The 21,560-nt window shown below is 37.4% G+C and overlaps 1 protein-coding gene across 3 annotated transcripts in view; it reads left to right on the top strand.

Annotated features, from left to right (window-relative positions):
• STIM2 (stromal interaction molecule 2) overlaps positions 1 to 18,813 on the top strand; it is a 73,963-nt gene extending 55,150 nt beyond the window's left edge. Inside the window, exons 4-13 of one of the 3 annotated variants that reach the window (XM_056349488.1) lie at positions 1,687 to 1,798; positions 2,474 to 2,589; positions 3,928 to 4,105; positions 5,045 to 5,222; positions 5,817 to 5,984; positions 6,197 to 6,297; positions 6,547 to 6,785; positions 10,385 to 10,586; positions 10,856 to 11,004; positions 11,372 to 18,813. In XM_056349488.1, coding sequence (XP_056205463.1) covers positions 1,687 to 1,798; positions 2,474 to 2,589; positions 3,928 to 4,105; positions 5,045 to 5,222; positions 5,817 to 5,984; positions 6,197 to 6,297; positions 6,547 to 6,785; positions 10,385 to 10,586; positions 10,856 to 11,004; positions 11,372 to 11,409 — 1,481 coding nt within the window. In that variant the 3' untranslated portion in view covers positions 11,410 to 18,813. The remainder of the gene's footprint in view (positions 1 to 1,686; positions 1,799 to 2,473; positions 2,590 to 3,927; positions 4,106 to 5,044; positions 5,223 to 5,816; positions 5,985 to 6,196; positions 6,298 to 6,546; positions 6,786 to 10,384; positions 10,587 to 10,855; positions 11,005 to 11,371) is intronic. The other 2 variants (XM_056349479.1, XM_056349498.1) reach the window with 2 other exon arrangements.
• Positions 18,814 to 21,560: the final 2,747 nt, after the last annotated feature.

The raw sequence follows: 21,560 nt of genomic DNA on the forward strand, positions 1-21,560 counted from the left end.
TTTTTTTCCTGTCACGTTAAAATGCTTTTGCTTTGGATCATTTTATGAACATACTTCCAGAATGCAGTTAAGGTGATATATTTCTGGATGATCTTACCACCCTTTTGAGATGCTTAGAATGATTTGTAAATCTGATCACTTATTGCGAAGATTAACTGTTTTGTGAATGTGAAAATGATCTGTTTACAAATTAAGCCCAGACATTTACCATAAAAGCTTAGAGTAATATGGCAAAACTGAACCTGGTGCAACCAGGATCAACACCTGGAAAACAGCTTGTGGCTCAAAAGCAGAGGAAGAAATGGGACAGCTTTCTGGGAAAGAGGTGTAGCCATTCGTACGGCTAGGATGCAAGTAGTTTGTACTGTGAGTTTATTGTTTTTAAGCTGTAAGTGGGTCTATGAAATGTGTTCTGTCTCCGCTTATCTGGAGTGATGAAAATCTGAAATGTTTAAGCTTATTTTACAGCTATGTTAGTGCAGACAGGGGACCTAAAGTCCTTATTTTAGTTTAATTGTGAACTGAAATATGAATTTGAACTCAGAAAAATGTCTGTTGCTTGCAGCTTACCTGTCAAGCTTTCAGCAGCTTTTTCTAAAGGATCATTGTCAAAATTCACCACTGAGAATGTGTCCTTATGAGGTTGCTAAACAAATGTCTGCCCAGCATTGTCACACAGAATTAGTTTTCAATTGAGAAACTTTGGATTGTGGGGTGTTTTTAAACATATTTGTTCATGCAAAGATACATCGGTTCAGAAGGAGGCTGTCACTATTTCTTTCACGTGCAGACAGACTATGGCAGAGTGGATAAATGTAGAGGACAGTTTCCCTTCAGCCTTGCCAGCGCTAAGGTGTAAGCTGTAGCAGCTGGCCTGTAAGGGTCAGAAATGTGAATTTAGTTTAATTTGGGTTTTTTGTTTCAGTGGTTTTTTTTTTTTTTTTTTTTTTTTTTTTTTAAATCTGTGGGAGGTATTTTCTTAGAGCATATGTAGCTATAAAAAGTTATGTACACTGTTCTGCTATATGGGCAAGTTGTTGATTATTGTCTACATATTTAAATAATTTTTCTTAGTGGGAATATTGTAGTATGTAATACAGCTGTTCTGGGCATAGGTTTAATTGTTTTCCTGCTATATGTTTTCTGTCTTCCAGTATTTCCTTTCAATTTCCTCTGTTCTATGCTCATCTTTTATGGTTAGTAGGCATGAGCCTTTATGGAGATTCTTGTGAAAACAAGTTCTTAAGCCATCATCCTGGGAAAGATCTTGGTGTATTGCCTTAAATGGCTACAGCACCTGGTGACATGTCTTTAGTTCTGCAAGGGTAGCAAGGACAAAAGGATTGAGGCTGAGATCAGTTTAAGCAGATAAAAGTCACAAGACTGTCCTGATTTAAACTAAAGCAAACCAGTAAATTATTCTGTGGAATTTTTAATAAAGAAATGTTTCTGTTGGTTCCATGCTTGTTTGTTTACAGTTTGCCTAAGCTTCCTCTGAGAAGCACACAATGAGATAGGTGAAATGCCAGAAACACCTTGGTGAAGGTTAATGCTAGTTTTTCTGCAATTCTCTTTGGCACTGTTCTGTTCACTGTAATCTGTTGTCTTCTGTAACTGCTTGTCTTCTATGTCTTGCTATTGATTTTTACAAAAATTAAAGGTAATCAAACTGACTTTTTCTTCCAGTCCATAACTGGACCCAAGAGGACACCCTTCAGTGGCTGTCAGAATTTGTTGAACTGCCTCAGTATGAAAAGAATTTTAGAGACAGCAATGTCAATGGAACAACACTTCCCAGGTGAACATTTCTTCTGGATTAGTTTCAGATAATTCCCTGTAGGTTACTGCTTTAGTCTGTATGTGGGAACAACTACGTGAACCTAAAGTCTGACAAGATACAGTCAAATGCAAGAAAAGAGAAGTGTCCTTGTGGTTTTGAACAGCTGGTGTATTTTTTTTTCTATGCCAAATTATTTCAAAATATAAATGCTTCTTGCCACTCCTTTTGTCTTAGTTTTGCTTCTTACTGTTGAAGTTTCTATCATTGGTCATATAATTCTGTATGGCAGTGAACTTTCTTTTGAACAACTTCAAATAATTGTATGGGTATACATCAAAAACTGTCTGTAGAACCTAATTTCTTGAGCATAACAACTAGATTTGAGTATTGTATGTATTTCAGAGAGCTGGTGTTGCAAGTCTGGAAACATACCATTACCTTTAACTCTGCCAAATGGATTTATGTCATGATTATTCCAGAAAGAAAAGAATAGGGAAATGCTTTGATGTTTTTCCTTTGCCACATGCTGATATGCTTTTTTGTAGCCCTACTGTCATGGTATTATGTCTCTCACTCTCATTGTATAACTATAATCTATATAATTGTTGAAAATGCTATTGATGTATTTCTTTCCATAGACTGGTTTTGAATATAGCTTGTGGAATAGGTAACGTTTTGTCTTATCATTAACAGGATAGCAGTAAATGAACATGCTTTCATGATCTCTCACTTGAAAATAATTGACCGGAGCCATAGACAGAAGCTTCAGCTTAAAGCCTTGGATGTTGTTTTATTCGGACCTCTCACCCGTTAGTAACTTTTTGTAGTGTTTTCTTATCTCTTATTTGTAAGAATTCAACAGAGAATATTTTCAGTGACATGATACTGTAGGTAGGACAGCTTACCTATTTTCTGGTTGTACTGATGGATTGCTTGGCATGCATTCTGGAACTGGGCGATGAATTAAAAAGTTGTCAGGTTGCTGGGATCAGGACAAAGGTTCACTTCTGTGTATAAGATTATATAGATATTTTAGTATAACCCCACTTGACAGAAGGGTGTTGGCTTTTGTGTCACAAGAAGTGTCCTCTGTTTTTGAGTGTTTAAATTGTACTTGCAGCTAGTGTTACATTCACTTCCCAATTAGCTTGGACAGTGTAAGGTGGGATGCTGAAATGAGGGGGAATGACCTTTCCCAAGGAAGCAAAAAGGAGCTGGTGGTGCAAATCCAATACCGGTGTCTTTCGTGCAGACTCAGCCTTAAGTGCAGTTAAATTAATGCAGCATTTACACAGCTGACATCTGACCCATCTTAGCATGTGCAGAGATTTCTTTACCACATCACCAGCTTGCTTGTATGCAGTTATAGAGCTGTTGTGGTACTGTGCATGTCAGGTATTCCTGAGCTTAGTGGTCGGTTTGGAGAGTAGTGACTGACTTCACAAAAGTCAGGCCAGATTGGAGCTGGCCTGACTGATATGAGTTAGCCTGACAGATCCGAGCTGGAGATTTTCAGGGGAAAAAAAGCACTTTGCGTCTGCATTATACCTTTTAATGCTAACAGAAACTGTCCTTTGAAAAATTTTTTATAAAGGTGCAAGTGACTATAAAAGTTGTACTAACAAAGTGTATGTGAATCTGGGATATGATACTTTGATAGTTCAGGTCCTGCTTTTAAAAAGTGCTGCTACTAGCTACTTATCCTTTTAAAATCTACTTTATTTTCTACAAGTGCATTTTTAACTTAGCACAGGGTATTCCAGAGGTGCAGACTGGGGAGAGCTTACTCAAATATAACTAAAGTTCCTACTGGCCTGATTAAAGTGTAATTGGGGAAACTCTCAATTCATTTAAATAAAGATAACACACTATGTACTGTAAAAGTTTAGTAGGCTTTCCTCAATATAATGTATGTTTTAGCATAGGTGAAGTAGATTGTGCCAGAGCAGAGTTGCTTAAGTTGTATGGAAATGCTCTGGAGTCCATTTGAAAGGTTGAAAAGTTGTTGGAAGTGGTTGGAGATAAATCAGTCGGGATTCTGTTTAGCATCAGGTTCTGTAACCTTTTAGGCTGTGGGGAAAAAGAAAGTCCATAGTCTGTTGCCTGTATCAATGAACTAGTTAATGATCTTACTATTCTCTGCACAGGTCCCCCTCACAACTGGATGAAGGATTTTATATTAACAGTTTCTATAGTTATTGGGTTTGGAGGCTGCTGGTTTGCATATACACAGAACAGAACCTCAAGAGAACATATCACAAAGATGATGAAGGACTTAGAAAGTCTCCAAACAGCAGAACAAAGTCTTCTTGACTTGCAGGAAAGGTATAAAAGCTAAAAAAAGTTAATGTTTACTTGTCCTTTTGTTTTGAGGTTAAATACAAATACAGATCCTGATCATTTTCAGTCATACATTATTTGCATTAAGCTGCCTTTGAATTTTGTTCATCATCATTTTGCATGGAAATTGTGATTTCGGTGACAATGGGGTTTAGGGTTGATATTGCTCCTGGGTATTTTAGCAGGCAATATCAATTTAGGGTGAATGTAAAGAGAGCAGAGGATCAACCTTTTTTACCTAGAGATGTAAAGTATATACTGTTGTTTTCATATAATTACAGTTTACTTTGGGATACTTGTGTATATATATATATATGGGAATTAGAACATTTCTCTGGTTTTTAAGCTCCTAAGATTGAAACAGACCTGGACTGATTGCTCTCTATTACTTATTTAGCACTGTGAGAGCTGACAGTCTTCTCTGATGCACCTGTAACTCAATTGTCTATAATGACTTGTGTTTTGATCTTATTACACCTTTAATGATAGTTCAGCTAAAATTTCACATATTTTGTCTGATGTGGACAGAACATTATGTGATGTAATTGCTGTTGGTTCATAAACCTTGCATAGTCTTTATTGTCACAGAATGGTTGAGGTTGGAAGGGACTTCTGTAGGTCATCTTGTCCAGCCTCACCTGCTCCAGCAGGATCATCTAAAACAAGTTGCCCAGGACCATGTCCAGGCAGCTGCTGAATATGTCCAAGGATGGAGACTCTACCACCTCCCTGGGCAACCTGTGCCAGTGCTCAGTAACCCTCATGGTGAAAAACTGTTCCCTGATGTTCGGATGGAACCTCTTGTGTTTTTGTTTGTGCCCATTGCCTCTTGCCCTGTTGCTAGATGCATTTTCTTCTCCTCTGGACTGCAACTTTTAACAAATACGCTGTGTAATTTCTCATATTTTTTGTTCAATTGTGAAGGCTTGAGAAGGCACAAGAAGAGAATAGAAATGTTGCTGTGGAAAAGCAAAATCTGGAGCGCAAAATGATGGATGAGATCAATGATGCAAAACGGGAAGCTCATCGCCTAAGGGAGTTGAGGGAGGGAGCTGAATGTGAGCTCAGCAGGCTCAAATATGCAGAGGAAGAGCTAGTACAGGTATCTGCAAACTGTGTATAATTTTAGCATTGATTTTAAATTGGTCCTGGTTTTATTAGATCCTTAGGAGTGTTTAAAGCAGCATTTATTTCTCTAATGATGGATTTGAATGGAAAAATTCAAAGAGCACTTAATAACTGTATGTCAGTCATGCCATTAGCTAGGAAAATAATCCTGAAACTAAGAAGACATACACTTCGTATGTTAGCTTATCATGTTGGATTCATGGAACAAAATATATACGAAAGCTTTTTTCCACCTTGTTATCAGATGAGAGATAGTAGCTTTGTCTCACTCAGTGCAATAATTAGATTTATTGTACTAAATAAAAATGCTGCCTTATAAAAATATTTAAGCTTCAAGTTAGGGGCTATATACCATAGGAAAAAAATCTAAGTATAATGCAGTATATGGAAATTCATATGCTATATTTCAGAAATGCCAGATCTGCCTTCCAGACAGCAATTGGCTCACACCAAAGCTCCGTAAAGCCTTAGTATGTTGCTGCAGCCTATAAAGGTGCTTATATTTCACTTTCTTCTGTTGTTTCTAATGATACTCTTGTTAACACTTTTATTTCTTCTTGATTGTTAGGTTCGCATGGCTTTAAAAAAGGCTGAAAAGGAGTTTGAGCTGAGAAGTAATTGGTCTGTTCCTGAAGCTTTGCAGAAGTGGCTTCAGTTAACACATGAAGTTGAAGTACAGTATTACAATATCAAAAGACAGCATGCAGAAATGCAATTAGCAATCGCCAAAGATGAGGTACTAACACTTACTCTTTACCTACTTAAAACTTTTCGGACCTACAGATATATGAAATAGTAAATACAAATTGTCTAGATAAGCATTTGGAGATTTTTTTTTTTCCCCCTCCTCAGGGTTGTTTTTTGCTACCTGTCACTATTGTTAAGATTGATATCTGTGTTAAGTCTGTAACTCCCAGTTTTATGTATTTCATTTGACCTTGCTTTTAGGCAGAGAAAATAAAAAAGAAGAGAAGCACTGTATTTGGAACGTTACATGTTGCACACAGCTCCTCCCTGGATGAAGTGGACCATAAAATCCTTGAAGCAAAGTAAGAGTATTAACAGGATGCATGTTCTTTTGTGACTATTTATTCCTGAAACACTGGAATTTTATGAGAGTGATGGGATTTAGTGTCTTAGTGCCATTGCACTTAAGTAAAACAGTTTAAAAGATATTAAATGACAAATATTTGGACAGTCCTAATGGATCTTCTGGTATGCTGGGATGATTGCGCTTGCATTGCTTTGCTTTGTCGTTAAGAACAGTGCCTGTAATTTTAATTTGTGCTTTTCTTTAGGAAAGCCCTCTCTGAGCTGACGACATGTTTGAGAGAGCGTCTTTATCGATGGCAACAGATTGAGAAGATCTGTGGTTTTCAAATAGCACACAATTCTGGGCTACCAAGCTTGACCTCCTCTCTCTACTCTGATCACAGCTGGGTAGTTATGCCTCGAGTTTCTATTCCTCCTTACCCAATTGCAGGGGGAGTTGATGACTTGGATGAAGATACTCCTCCAATAGTTTCACAGTTTCATGGTAAGTGGTGTGCTCAATAAAAAGAAAGGGGGAGAGTTGGGGAGGCATGGGATTTGTAAAGTCAGGTGGGAGATTAGTGCTGAAATCAAACAGGACTGGATCAAAGTCAAATCAAGAAACAAAATTCTATCTAGCATTTTAGATGCATCTGTTGGGACTTGTATAAACTGGAAATGGGTTTTTACAATAAAAATAATGTGAAGAAAAAGCCTTTATTCTGTCTTAGTGGGAGATTGGGGGGGGGATATCCAGCTAAGGTTTTGAAAGTCTGCTTGTCATGCTTGGATTGCTGTGTAGACAAACATTTGTAATGAGTAATGCATTATAATGAATTTGTTAGCACACTTACTCTTTCAGGTGGAAGGGGTGGAGTTAGTCTAGGGTCCCTTGAGCTACTAGGAGGATCGCACCCTTTAAGAGGCCATGTGCTACAGAGCTTTTTAAACATTCTTCAGTGGCTGGAACAAAATCCTGTTATCCAAGGGAAGCTTTCAGGCAGAATGTTTATGTTTGGATACAGTGGATTGTTTGACTGTGAGGCAGAGAGGCCAAGTGCTGGAGGGAGGGAAAATCCAGATTTGGTTAAACTATGATCAAGAGAGATACACTGGGGATTCAGACCACCCTTGTATCTTGAGTTATTGCGTCAATACAAGAGCCTGTTTCATGGAAGTTGCGGTTAACTGGACTCTAGAGGCAAATCAAAAAGATCCCATGGAGGTATTCAAACAATTAATATCAAGCTGAGAAATGAGTAGGGAAGGAAACTTTGTCTTATGTGTACTTTTTCTTCCAGGGCTGGGATTCTCAGAAGAAATTAGAAGTGTATTTTAAAATAGCATAAGGAGAGTGGTTGCCACTTTGCCGGCTTCATTTAGTGTGCCTTGGTCGCATGTCTGTCTACTGAATGTAACCACTTTTTTATAGGCCACGTTGCAAAGTTATGCAACACTACTTACTGCAAGCTTTTATTGCTTTTAAAGAATATTGTGTCTCTAGTTGTCTTCGCTGTGAACGCTTTGATTTAAACCTTAGCAACAAAATTTTTGGATGGCTCGGTAAAATAAGATGTCTAGAGTTAAACATCCAAGTCTGTATGGAGAAACCTGTGGTCTGATTTCAAAATGAAGAGCTCCATTTATTATCCAACTTTCCAGATGGTCTAAAATGACAAAACACTTAAATATGTATTTAAGACTTCAGTCACACTTCGTTTTTTAGTCACTCTTCTCATTCAGGTCTTGCATAGAAGTGAAGCCAGAAAGCAAAGTGCAGTTGTTTCAGAGGAGCTGTGATTTGAGGAGGACTGTACAGTTTTAAGAGCATACTTAGTTGAAACTTTTGCTTTTGTGGGCTTTTGCAATTATGGTGGTTTGTTTTTGTTTTTAAAGTTCAGTTCATTTGGAAGTATTTAGTTAATGGATGTTGTCTCAGTGATGAAAGTTATCTGAGTCTTGGTAATGCTACAAAAATTTCAAATGTGTTTTCCTGAATGTTGGTAAGGCACAAGAGCCTGATTTTTGTGAGTGATTACATGAGGGAAGTATCTTCTCCTTAACTTAGTAGGTTTTAAAATTTCTACTCAGTGAAAAAAAAAACACCAGGAAACGCTTGGAAGTGGGGAAGTAAAGAGAAAATATGCTAAATGATCTGTATTTGAAACCACTTTAGGAGTCAAGTTATTGTAGGTTAGTTTGGTAACTGCTAAATTATTCCCATCCTTTAGACAAAAATGACAAATACACATTAGAAGGGACAGAAGCAAAATAGCTTGTTCCACTCATGAGGCTTCAGACAAAATGCAGCATGCAGACAGGTCAGTTATGAGCAAGACTGTTTCAGTCTGGACCTAAACTGAATTCTCTGGGCTGTTACCTTGCCCCAGCATCCTTTGGTCTCTTAAGATTGAAACATTTGAAGTCAGCAATTGGGACGACAGGCTAAAATGGTGTGAAGTAGATCTGTTTAATCATCCTGGCTGAAGAAAAGGGGGGATAAAAAACCAGATGTACAAGACTGGAACAAAGTCATTACAGGAAAGTAATACTGAAATTCCTGCTTTTCCATTGACTGATTAGGATTCAGCTGATTCCTTGATTTATTGAGCTTCATTTGTACTAGAAAATTCTAGACCTTAAATTGTCACAGCTGAATCCTTCATAATGCTGTGTAAATACACCTACAAGGAACCAAAATGCTTGTAACTTCTCTCAAAATTCACCCATGGTGCAATCTTTGCTTTTACATCAGCAAGTAGGATGACATCTGATTTACCTGGATACAGAGTAACTTTTCTGAAGGGATTCTTACTCTTATCTCAGTTCATGTTTGTGGGTTTTTTTTAGACATATATTTGTAATGACAGAGGCTTATTTTTGAGCTGCCAGCACCTGCTTTTCAGGTCTGTAGGGACTTCATGGAAAGTAAAATCAAAAATTTGAGTTACATGACAGCTGTCATGTGGGACTTGTATACCTCTCTTTTCTGCTCAGCCCAGCAGGAAACAAAGTCTACGCGTTGGCGAAGGTGCAGTTACTTGTTTTGTGGAAGTTGTGATTTCCTGCACTAAAACAGAATGATAACTCAACCTTTCCTGAGATTCCAGTAAGGGAAACTTTAATTTACCTGATGCAAAACTGGCATCTCAAAAAATAAAAACATTTTTTGTCAGGCTAGACATCCTTGTCTACAAAAATAATTGATTTTTTTTAGTGTGTTTTGTTTGGTACCAGTTTTGAACATCAGTGAAGGCTATGGTCCGTCTGTCTTATGCAGTGATGCATTCTGTGGGACAGTTTGAGGAGGGGTATGAGAAATCCTGAGACTCAAAACTGCTAGCCTGAAAAGAGGTCTGTAGATTTATTTCCGTAGGAGTATTGCTGCCTAATCATCCTTTGAAGGAGGAATTAATTAGGAACATTTTAGGTTGTCACTTCCTGTTAGATACTTTCCTGGTCAAGTTTTGTGTTGCTGTCTCCCCCATTCGTAGTATTTTTTGTTTCTAGAAATTCATAGTTAGCCTGGCAAAAGGAAGTGTTGTCAAATAGGAAATACTTGCACTGAAAATGAGATTGAGTTATATTTTCTATCATGTTAGGTAAATTGGTCTTCCATGGCTAACATAACTTTCAACTAATGCAGTGTGTTTTATTTTGGTTGTTCGGTTAGGTATACCTGCATTGCAGAACTTTTACATATTCTTTTAAGCTCCAAATCACCATGCAAGTAAAGTACAGGATATTGTGTAACATACTAATTTCAGCATTGCTATTTTCAGTTTATAAAGGGTTGGGAGCTCCAGTAGAATCTTTCTCTTTGTTCTCAAGAGAGCATAGCGAGCCAGAGCTTTGGTGCACGTGGTCAGAGTAATATTTGGCAGTCACAAGACTGCTGCAGTTGCATCTTGGTTAGTTGCTTCATCTAACTGTAGAATGTGTAAGGTGATGCCAGTCTGTCTTCTCCCTAAACAGCTGAGCAATGTCAAAGTTTTTTAAGAATCACTGTGGCTGAAGCAGATAGCTGCTATTTAGTCTTCAGAGTAGATATTGTTACCATCAATGTCACTTGGAGGGTTTTGGTTTGCTTTGTCTTTGCCTCAGGGTCCATTGTAAAACCTCCCAGCACACTGGCAAGAAGCAGTAGCTTGTGTCGATCAAGACGCAATGTTGTGCCATCATCTCCGCAGTCTCAGCATGCTTTGCAGTCCCCTGACCCTGACATCCTTTCTGTGTCGAGCTGCCCCGCTCTTTATCGAACTGAAGAGGAGGAGGAAGCCATTTACTTCTCTGCTGATAAACAATGGTACGGAGATTAGCAAACAGCACTTGGAACTCTGATAGGATTATTTGAGACTAGCAGTTTAGAATTAGAGGTTGAACCAAGCCAAAAGTAATCTGTAGGATAATATAAATTAATATAGTCCTCATTGAACAGAGAGAGTTCTTGTCTGGTATATGTATGTAAATAGCTAGCATGTCGTATACAGTTAAGTAATGTTACAATCCAGGGTGCACTGAACTAACCCTGATTCTCCATTACAATATGTTACTGGCTTTTACATCTGAAACTAGGATCAAAAGCAATGTCAGCTACTGGGCGAAGAGAAGATGGATGGTAACACAATTCTTACAGCATGTTGAGCGTGTACCTACTCTTGTTACATGGCCTCATAGGAAAAGGTTAAATTCCTTTTGGAAGGAGCAAATGAGCTTGTTGAAAGGTAGGGACACTTGTCCTGAAGAAACTTTTTGTGTATGATAGGCTTAATTCTCCTTCTTTCATTTCATAACTTTTCTCAGAGATAGTTTTTGTTCTTTGAAGTGAGATACAAATGACTGATTCTGGGCAGATGGTGCTGCTCACAAAAACAAGATCACACAAGTTAATTATCTTAAGTTTAGATAATAATGTAATGAAAGTCGTGACTTCAAATGTTTAACTTAATGTTTGTTGTTAATTAAATACTAAGGAAAAGTGTGGGTGGTGCTTTTAGACTAATGTTATTGATTCTAAATTAATTTCCTTTTTAATTACACGAAGGAAATAGTAGTTTCATTATGTTTTCTCCTGTCTTTGCTCTAACTCAGGGAAACACAGGAAACAGGTTCGGAATGTGACTCCTTAAATTCATCCACCGGAAGGAAGCAGTCTCCTCCAGCAAGTCTTGAGATCTACCAGACACTTTCTCCTCAGAAAATATCCCCAGAAGAATTCTCACTGGAGGAATCATCTACAGGAGACTCCTCTTCTCTAACTGCAGATATCTCTAGGGGCTCTCCTGACTGTGTAGGCATGGCAGAAACTAAGAGCATGATCTTTAGCCCTGCAAGCAAAGTTTATAATGGAATCCTGGAGAAGTCCTGCAGCATGAATCAGCTTTCAACTGGGGTCCCACTCCCAAAGCCTCGGCACACCTCATGTTCTTCAGCCAGCAGTGATAGTAAACCCAACCATGAAGCTGCTTCTGTCCCTAGGATAAGTAGCATCCCGCAGGACCTGTGTCAAAATGGTGAAAAAAACAAAAAGCCATCAAAAATAAAAAGCCTCTTCAAGAAGAAGTGTAAGTGAGGTGGGCAGAAGAAACCTATAGTAGTGTTATAAGAACTCTATTTTTTAAGTCTTAGGAATGTAATTCCATTTGAGTGTTCCAGACTGGTTGCCCTAATGGAATGCTCTGTAGGTCAACTATATTTAACTGACTGTACTGTCAAAGGTTGTGCCAGCTGTTAATGAGAAATCATTAAAAGTTCAGACAGTTTACATTAATTTCTGCCTATTTATTTCCTTTTTTTTAGTTTGTCTTTTTTTAGTGGTTTTGTTTTAAATTTTGTTTTCTTGGTTTTTTTTGGTTTTTAGTTTGTTCATAAACTATTTTTAAGCCACTTTGGACTTCTAAGCTTTAATGGACTAGTAAGCCTTCCTGGGCTTGCCAAAGTTTCTTGTTTACTGGAGCATCTTCCTATCTTTCCGTAGAGCTAGGACATTTATCTACTGGACTTTAAGAAAAATAAAAGTAGAACTAATTGAATTGCACTACTGTTTTACAGACTGGAAAAGTCTCTCTGCAAGTGAAACCGAAAGACTTGTATTTGACTGAGAAGATGAATCTTTTCACTTTTAGATCTTTTGGGGTTTTTAAGTAGAACTTAGGATTTCTAATTGACTTGATTTCTGGAAATGGAAATGCCATGCTTTTATTATTAGAATGGTTCAAGTCCTGCTGTAAAGATCATGTTTTTTCCAGGACTTTCACTGTGATTTTACTTCACTGCAGGCTGTATGATTAAAAAAAAAAAAAAAAAAAAGAAAAAAAAAAGAAAAATAACAAGAGAAGAGGCTTTTAATTCCTTATGCAAGTGATGGATATGAAACTTGACCGAGGACTGAAAACATTCACCCTCTTAAAATGAGGAGGGAGATAGTAGCTTTTGTTTACAGACTGACAGACAATGGACATTTGGTTTGTAAAAGTTTGTACTGTGGTAAAGACAATAAATTGGAAACATTGTGTTGGGAATGTTCTAATTTTAGCTGATGCTTGTTTCAGAGGTCCTGTTAATTGAAAGCTGTTGTAGGCTACATTGCTTATGCTTATTACTGCTGTGTATAAGTTATATTTTTTGGACTAGCTATTAATGTCTTAATGTCCTCCTTTTGTAAGATTTCATACACTTTATTTTTGTATAGTTTGAAGATTTAGCTGTTCAGCCATGTCTGAAGTAAATGGTATAATTTTATAATGCATACTGTTATACTAATTCATAATTTTAGATATAAAGATAGATATAAAGGTGAGACTCTACATGCTTTAGATAAAAGCACTTTTTATGTTAAGCTTTTATAGGGAGAGATGAAAATTGAGGTAACAAGGAAGCCTTCTTAGAGCAACAGTAGCTAGTTATTCAAAAACATATTTTAATTTTTTTTTTAAAACAGTTGGAGACAACAAATGTACTGCTTGAGTAACAGTGCCTTTTATTCAGTTTGAAAATACTACTGAGCGGAATTTCTTTTGAGGTACATTCCAAAGAAATACTTCTTGCTCTAGTGAACACAAGCAATTTACCCAGTGATGACTAAATAGTTTCAGCTCTTCCATAGGAGTATTCTAGTTGCCTCAGTAACAGGTGCCACTGCCAGCGACCTGTGATTAGGGGCTTCTTGCCAATATGTACATGCTGTACTGTATGAAAGAATTAATTCACTGACTGCCTAAATTTTTTTCTAGTAAGAAGCCTTCAAAACCTGTAGCTAACTGAAATCAAGTGATACATGTCTTTTCTATAATTTTCTATTTAGGTTCCACTGTACATACCAATGTGTTAGGTCTGTCCTCAAGAAGTGATGGCGATGTTAACAAAAGCATATTTTATGGCTAGTGAAATGGTTTGAAGAGGAGGGTTAGAAAATGTGATAGAGACCTTGCATGTACAAGTACCTTAAATGTCCTGGTACATTGATTAATTCCTTAAGAGAGCAGAAGGAATCCGGAGTATTACTGTCAGAAGGTAACAGTGGTCTCTTTGAAGAAAGATTGTACACTCTGTGCATGGTAGACAAAAAAGACCCCCAGCAATGCAAAAAAAAACTTGTGCCAGAGAACCACTTCAATGCTGAGCATTCAGAGTTGTAGTTAAAAGCCTGATGAAGTACTTGAACACATACAAAGGGAAAAAAACATACGTAAAAGTAGGGAACTTACCTTGCCTCCCAAGCAGCACGGAGAAGACTACTACCAGAAAAATGTTCAATTTTGATGTCTGCACTTGAGAAGGCTATAGCAATAACAGAGTTTAAAGTTAGATCTGGGGCTGGATAGTAGATATTGCTGTGTGAGGTTTGAGGAACTATGTCTCTATCATTACCAAAGATGATGAAACAGCGTCTTGATACTGGAGAGTAAATATTTACACATGGAAGAAATTACCTGGTGTTGAGGAGTGGGAGGACAGCACTACTTAATCCTGACGTAAGCCAGGCAAGCTCAAATACTGAGAAGCCAAAACAGACAAATTCGGTTTTCTGTAGTAAGTATAACTAAAAATTGAAATGGAAGAGGTGGTGTACTCTTCACTGGCTGTGAGTTTAAGTGTTAATTATCTTTTTAAAATACACAATTTAAATGTCTTCTGGAAAAAAAATGCTATGGCTTCCTACAAACAAATCAATAAGATTATCATAGTGTTAACAGATTTTTTGGCTTCAAAATGGCAAACCTTTGGAGCACAGACTACTCTCAACACTCGGTTTGTTACCAGCTGTCCTGTAACTTTATAGCTGCTAATAATATTATATTTAATAATTAATATTATAGAACTAAAAGCTTAAGTTAATATGAGCAGAAGTGGTGAGGATTGTATGTTGGAGCACAGACTGCAATTTTAAGTTCATAGAGTTGAGGGTGGGGTTAAATCATTTTAATAGACCCCTTGTGGATCTTGCCACTTAAACTTGTCCCCAAAGTGACTTGCATTGCTTGTACTATGGCTACTGTAGGAATGCTCATCTTCCGTTAGCATCCTGCTGAGAGCACTGACTGTCAGGTAGACAGATCCTCACCGGCAAACGTCAAATCCAGTCTTAATGTTGAAGTATCTGGCATATGTCAGCAGCTCAGAAGTGAGACGATATGCATTCAAAGGTCCTCTGTTTTTCCTCCACTTGCTTAATGGTGTAACATGAACTGGCTTGCAGTCAGTGAATCCAGCCAGGGTTCCAACCACTGGGATTTCTATAAGACATGTCAGTCATTCAAGACAATCATCTAGTGTCATCATCTTTAAATGGCTGGGGAATTCCTAAGCTCTAAACTCAGAATGGTTGTGATCAGAGGTGGGTTGGTTTTTTTTTAGTTTCTGTTCTCCATGTTCTATTTTAAGTTCTCCAGTATTTTTCAGAAGATGAGGATCTTGCTTTCTTGAAATATTTTAAGAGTACTTTGTCAGGAGAGCAGCCCTTTGTGGAAACTGCTTAAAAGGCTTCTCCCTGAAGAGGTTACCATTTGAGTCTTTCACCTGTAAAAGCAGCTGTCAAGTGGTTCTGCATGAAGAAGAAAAACCCAATACTTCCAAAACTGAACAAACCCAAACCTTTCCACAATTCTTACTAAAGCTATGTGATACTTCTTTCCTAATAGTGTAAAAATTTTAGGAAAGGATTTCTGGTTGCCATGGGGAATACTTTTGACCAGCTTAGAGTGGACAGGGAAGTAGATTCTTTTTCCCTGCTCAGGGATGGAATCTAAAATTTCTCATAGGCAGTTCCATGCATATGTCAACATCTCTTTCCCCACCTCACTGGTACCTAGGTAGCAGGTTACCCTCCACTTTCTGGTGGGCAGTTTGCTGAAAGAGGGAAGATTCTCCATCATAGTTCAGGTAGTAATGTTATAATAAGAATACAGTTCCTCATTTGGAAGCCTTGAAGATTGTGAAGCCAAGGATACTTGACTTCAGTTTTCTTATATTTATGGATGCCAGCTTGAATTGGTCATTAATTTATGACTGATTGAAAGCCTAAAAAGATAAAATTTATTAGAAATTGAAGCTTTCGAGATTTTTGCCCTTTTGCTTCCCAGTATATGGGAAAAAAGCATGCATAGGAGAGAGGTGAGCTTTAGCTAGCATTTCTCGTACTGCCGGTTTAGAGCTTCAGGATAGTTTCATTCCATTTCTAAGATACATTGCTGGAGAGGGATTATTACCTTAATTTTATAACGTGCAAAGAAGCATTTATTTTTCATTTACAAGCAGGGAAGAAGAATGTAAATAAACCGAATGCTTAATTTTTTTTTTTTTAAAGCCAAATAGAGGAATTACTGATTCTTGGACCTCTTTTACTATTTGCTTATCTCATTGTACAATATATTAAGTAGGAGGGTGCACATTGTTTTCTAACTTGTTCCAGTTCCACTGACTAAAATGATGCATTACTGTTTCATGTCTGAAACACTGCTTGCTCTGAATTGCTGTAGGCATTTTAATCCTGGATGTTGCATCTTCACTGAGTAATGGTTAAACCTTCTAAGGCTGTTTGATTCAAAGTGCTGGTAAACTTTTCTACTAGTGACTTAAACACAGATGTTGGTATAACCAATAACCAAAAAAGGCTTTTGCTAGTAGAGTCTGACTGCCCGACAGCATGTAAATGTTTAGGTAATCATTCTTTGGGGCTTCAGTAGCGTTTTCAACAGATAGCTTTCCCTTCCAGCCCTGTAGAGATGGTGCTGATCTGAATTTCCACTTAGTCCTGTCTTGCACGAACAGAATGCACTGATTCATATAAATTATAACAATATTAACCTTTGAATTGTTATTCCCAGTTGCTCTTGCATCTGACATTACTTAAGCAAGATGGCAGTACTTATCAGCCCACTTCAGTCTTTCAGAAATAAAATGATTTGTGTTATCTTTTTTCCTTTACAACTTTGAATCTCAAGTTTACCAAATTATGTGTGTTCTGTGTATTTAATTCTTCACTGAAATGGAAGTGGAAGGTTGGTCTCTGCTTAGATGTTAAGGAAAGCACATCTGAGCAAGGTAGAAAGAAATTCCTCTTGCTCATTATAGAGGATGAAAAAAGAGTTCAGAGGTGTTTCATCTGCTCCTATATCAGAAGACTAAGGAATACTCACAACTTACATTGCTGAAGATGAGAGGTATATTCAGTCTCAAAGCTTTCAGATGAGTAACTCTTTACCCAAGGAAAAAAACCTTTCTTCTTTAGACGTACTCTGCAGGACATTACCTTCATATTTCTATTCCATTTTTGACCCAGCATTAAATTTCATAGTTAGCTTATGTGATTGCTGGACCTCAGACCAGTTTCAGATAATGGTTTCAGTAGCATGTCTTAAAGTCAATTTTGGTTTAATATGCACTAAAGACATCTGAATTAAGACTCTCCTTTACATTCCTTTCAATTAATTTTGGTTCGTTGTGATCCCTCTACTGTTAAGTAAACAGGTACTGAATACAACATTTTTTTCAGCTGAGAATTACCAATAGATAAGTGGTAGATAAGTTACTTTTTGTTTGGATATTGTTGTAAAAACACTGCTGTACTTGAGTTAAACTAGGTAGAGCATTGACTTGTGCAATTTGTGTGTGAGTGGTAAGTTTATCTTTCTTAATTTTTCCTTTGTGTTTTACTTTTATCTTGATGCTGCACAATTATTTTCAAACTTGAATTCATTTAAAATTAAGGTCAATATGTCTAGCCCTACAAAAGTCAGTCTTCAATTGTAAGCCATCAGTCCATTCTTACTGAAATGAATTTAAATCTTGAATATTTGTACTAGTTTATTAGCTTGTTAGGTGGTAGAATGGGCTCTTGGAAGTCCTCAGGTGGAAGGCAGAGAACTTCTGAAGTGAACCAGGTAACTGGCATTCTTTATCAGCATTCAAATCCATCTCCCAGTAAGACTGAGTCTCCCCAGGGGAATGTAGATGTACTTACTGCTTGGAACTTTGTAGTTAATTATATTTGGCTATCTAAATCTAATAACTTGCATGTGCGCTTTGCTTGCTTGCTTTTCAATAGCTGACGAGCTATAGGAGATCTTGGGGGTTTGTTTAAAAAAAAGACTGGCAAGAGAAATCTGTCAGGCTGTGGACTGACTAGAACCAACAAAGATCCCAACTTTTTGTGGAAAATAATTGTTTAAATAGTTCTTAACGAAATGGGTAGCATGTGTATTTTCACACTGCTTTCATCCAAGCAACAAAAACAATTAAAATACCCTACATTTCAGCAAGGCTGTTTGCCAGATGTCTTGCCCTGTTTTTATTTTTAATTTAAATAGCATTGAGTTGTAGTGAGTGTTCAGCATATTAATGCCTGACTTAAAGGATTAGCGGAATTTGAATGACTTGCATTGTTTTATTTAATTACAGCTTTATAGAAACGTAGATACTTGCATAAAGCCCGTCATTGGAGCTAGGTATGTTTGAATGACATAGCAAGAAGAGGACCAACGGAGTGAAAATGCGCACAATTTAAATCTTACTCAAGATGCTTTACTGTTCTGGGAAGAGATGTTATTCTCAGTGCAGATTCTGCTCTTCCTCTGTTTGCTCTTAGCATCTGTTTGTTTTCATTAGTTTGAACTAAAATAAGAAACAAAGCCCTCAGACTGGCTAGTTTCTGTCTCTAATATATACACACTGTACTTGCTTTTAACCTCATCTACTGCATGTTGTTAATGCTGTACGCAAATGCAGTTGGAGTATTTCTTTGGTGTTGTACAGCATGATGCATTTCATTCCCTTTTCTAGTTTATCTCCCATTAGCTATATATTGCTTTACAACTGGAAAAAACTGAGTTTTTGGGAATTGAGTCTGTTTGCATATAAAAATCTTTTTTTTTTTCTGTGAGTCTTATGAGAAATGTCCTGCTTGGAGAGTCTCAGACAGTATTTTCCTGTGTTTATTCATGTTACTTTGCTTTATTTTATAAGTGGATATTGATTTCTGATGTGTTGTTACACTTAATGTTGAATAAATTTGACTTCCATTTTGAAAAGTGAAACTGTGTTAGTGAGAATGTTATGTAATGTTAATTGAACTTAGGCTGTTGCCAGAGTATATAAGCCTTTTTTAAAACTTGAGATAAATTTTCTTTGTTCTGCTTAGGAGTCTGTAACACTTCTTTGTTTCATGCTATTATTAAAGCTTGGTGGCAATATTACTGGGAAGGGAAAGGTGGATACAGTTTTGTTGGGGCAGCCAGGGTGCCAGAGTTAGGCTTGGAGATCCTGAGCCTTAGTGCTTTTGCTTGAAAGAGCCTTTTTAAGTTTAAGTTGCATCATATTTTTAAGATTTGGGATTTTATGTTTTTATCTTCTGAACAAGGTGAAAAGCCTTTCCAAGTGACTGCTGGAATAATGCATAGCCTTGTGATTTTGAGTTTGAGGATTAGTTTGAGAACCTGTGGCTTTCTACCAAAAGCAAAAAAAGAAAATTCGTGCTGTTATTTAATATTCTTTTTAACTGTAGCAACTCTGAGAAGGAAAGAAGCACTAGCTGTATATCAAGAAGAGCTGTTTAAAAGTGGCTTCTCTTGTAACCAGAAGTGCCACCTATGTAGAGGTGACAAGGTTGCAGCGAGATAAATAAGTGACAATACAGGTGTGGACCGGGGGGTCGATGAGAATAGTGTTTAGAGAACCTATAGTGCAAAACAAATTAGTTTTTCCTGGATAAAAATAGGATATTGGTAATTGAATCTGTATATAAATTATTTTCAGTTGTAGTTTTCTAATGCAGCCCTCCTGAGAAGCAATACCTTGGTGTGAGTTGGTCGCTGGTTTCACATCAATATGTCCTTCGTGTTCTTGATTAAACAGTGTTAACTGCTTATCAGTGGAAAAAGCATATGGGCTGGCAAAGCCTAAATCACCTTTGCATCTTCAGAGCGCTAAATACCTTTCTGTTGGGGGGGACCTACTATTAATTTCTCCTGCAAATTTTGATTGAGATGTTATAGCATAGTTTATAAGAAATATTTTACTGCAAGACTTGGCACCCGAGCAAGTGGAACACAGAGCATTCTAATCCCCATGGGATATTACTGAGCTTCGGTTAATTAACAACTTCAGCAAACTGGTATTCAGTCACTGAAGTCAGGTGTTTTTTTACTAGATTAACTGCTTTTGATTACTGTTGAATCGAAGTCCATTTCCTTACTCTGCCGAATTTAGGCTTTTAAAGTGACAGTTTTACCAGTTCCCACTGGGTGATGGCATTGCTTGTGAATTTCTATAGCATCCTGCTTGCCCTTGGTGAGATGGAGCATGTGGAACAAAGTTGAAACGGGGCAAGAAATCTCTTGCAAGGTCCTTTGAGCACTGAGCTGTTCCTAGGGATAGAGTGCTCCTGGTTAAGCTGGTTCTAAGTTTGGTAAAGGTCTCCCATACTCCCTGTTCTTTTTGAGTGCCTTGTAAGGATGTGCGAAGTAACTGCTAACATACCTAGACAGTGGAAAGTGTTTCTTTATTCAAGGAATCAAAGTAAAGTTTAACTGAGTTCCCTATCAGCTGCAATACCTGTATGGTTCAGTCCTGTTTCTCTCCTACTTCTGTACTTAAAATTACCACTTTTCCTCCATTGTTTCCAGGAGGAAGTTAAATAGTTAACTTCTGAAGGCCAAGGTTTGTCTGTATTCTAAGAGGTCTTACCTTTTAGACTGATAATATTCTGGAAGTAATTTCTGAACCTCAGGGTGGATTTCCATTTGTTCTGTGTACTACTTAAATCTTACCAAATTACTCATTTTCCAGTTTTTCTCTTTTGTTTTATACAGAGGAGGCTTAGCAATAGGAGAGTATTACAGAAATTGTAAGTCACAATTACAGCATGTGGGTGAAGGCGTGTGAATACACGTGTGCATGAAGGAAGAGGCTGGCGACAGGGGTACAGGAGGAAAAGCACGGTTATTTGTACTCTGAAATGCAGGAGTCTGGAAAAATGATTGGAAAGATGAGGTATATATGAAGGAAGATCTAACACTGGCTATGAAATTGCTGAAGGACCTCCCACAGCCTTTAATTCTGCTCTGATGAAAGATACCCTGTTTTTAAGGTGTTAAGAGGGCTGTGAATAAAAACACTGCTTTGGCAGGGGGAATCCGTTCTGCTTTCTGCTTAACCTATAGAATGTGCTAATCTAGCAATTCTAGATAAAATAGTTTGAGAAAAATAGAATGTTATTTCTGGTTTTTTATTTATCTCCAATGGTGTATCTGATGTTGTCCGCCAGGAATGCTCCAAGATAGATGGCTGCCCTAAAGCTCTAAAACACCCCACCAACCAAAACCAAACAAAAAACCCAAACAAAACCCAAACCCCGACCACCAAACACTGTGGTGTTTAAAGTGGTTTTTTCTTTTTTTTAGGTATGCTGTCGCCTAGTTAGAGCATATAATAGACTGGATAACTGTAGTTTATGTTGACAGAGACTTTGCTTAATTTCTGTCTAGGGTGGAAGCAGCAGCAGCAGAGACATAAGAGAGAAACACTGAGTTTTGATGGAAGTTTATAAAGTTAATCCATCACCAGTACCAAACAAGAAAGGGCTTCTGAATGTGGACTTTTTCTGAAGAGATGCGTGACCCTTTAAAATAAAGTCCTTTGCATTCATAGTCTAGTCATGGCTGAATTGTTCAGCCAAAGGTGTGCTTTAGCCGTTAGTTTCTGCTTTGATGTTTGTCTTCAGATCTGTAACCAGCAAAACTTCCAAATTTAATATCTAGAAAAACAACAAAATAGCTAAAAACAA

Source organism: Falco biarmicus, chromosome 1 (assembly GCF_023638135.1).
Source record: "Falco biarmicus isolate bFalBia1 chromosome 1, bFalBia1.pri, whole genome shotgun sequence".
In the NCBI taxonomy this organism is placed as follows: Eukaryota; Metazoa; Chordata; class Aves; order Falconiformes; family Falconidae; genus Falco; species Falco biarmicus.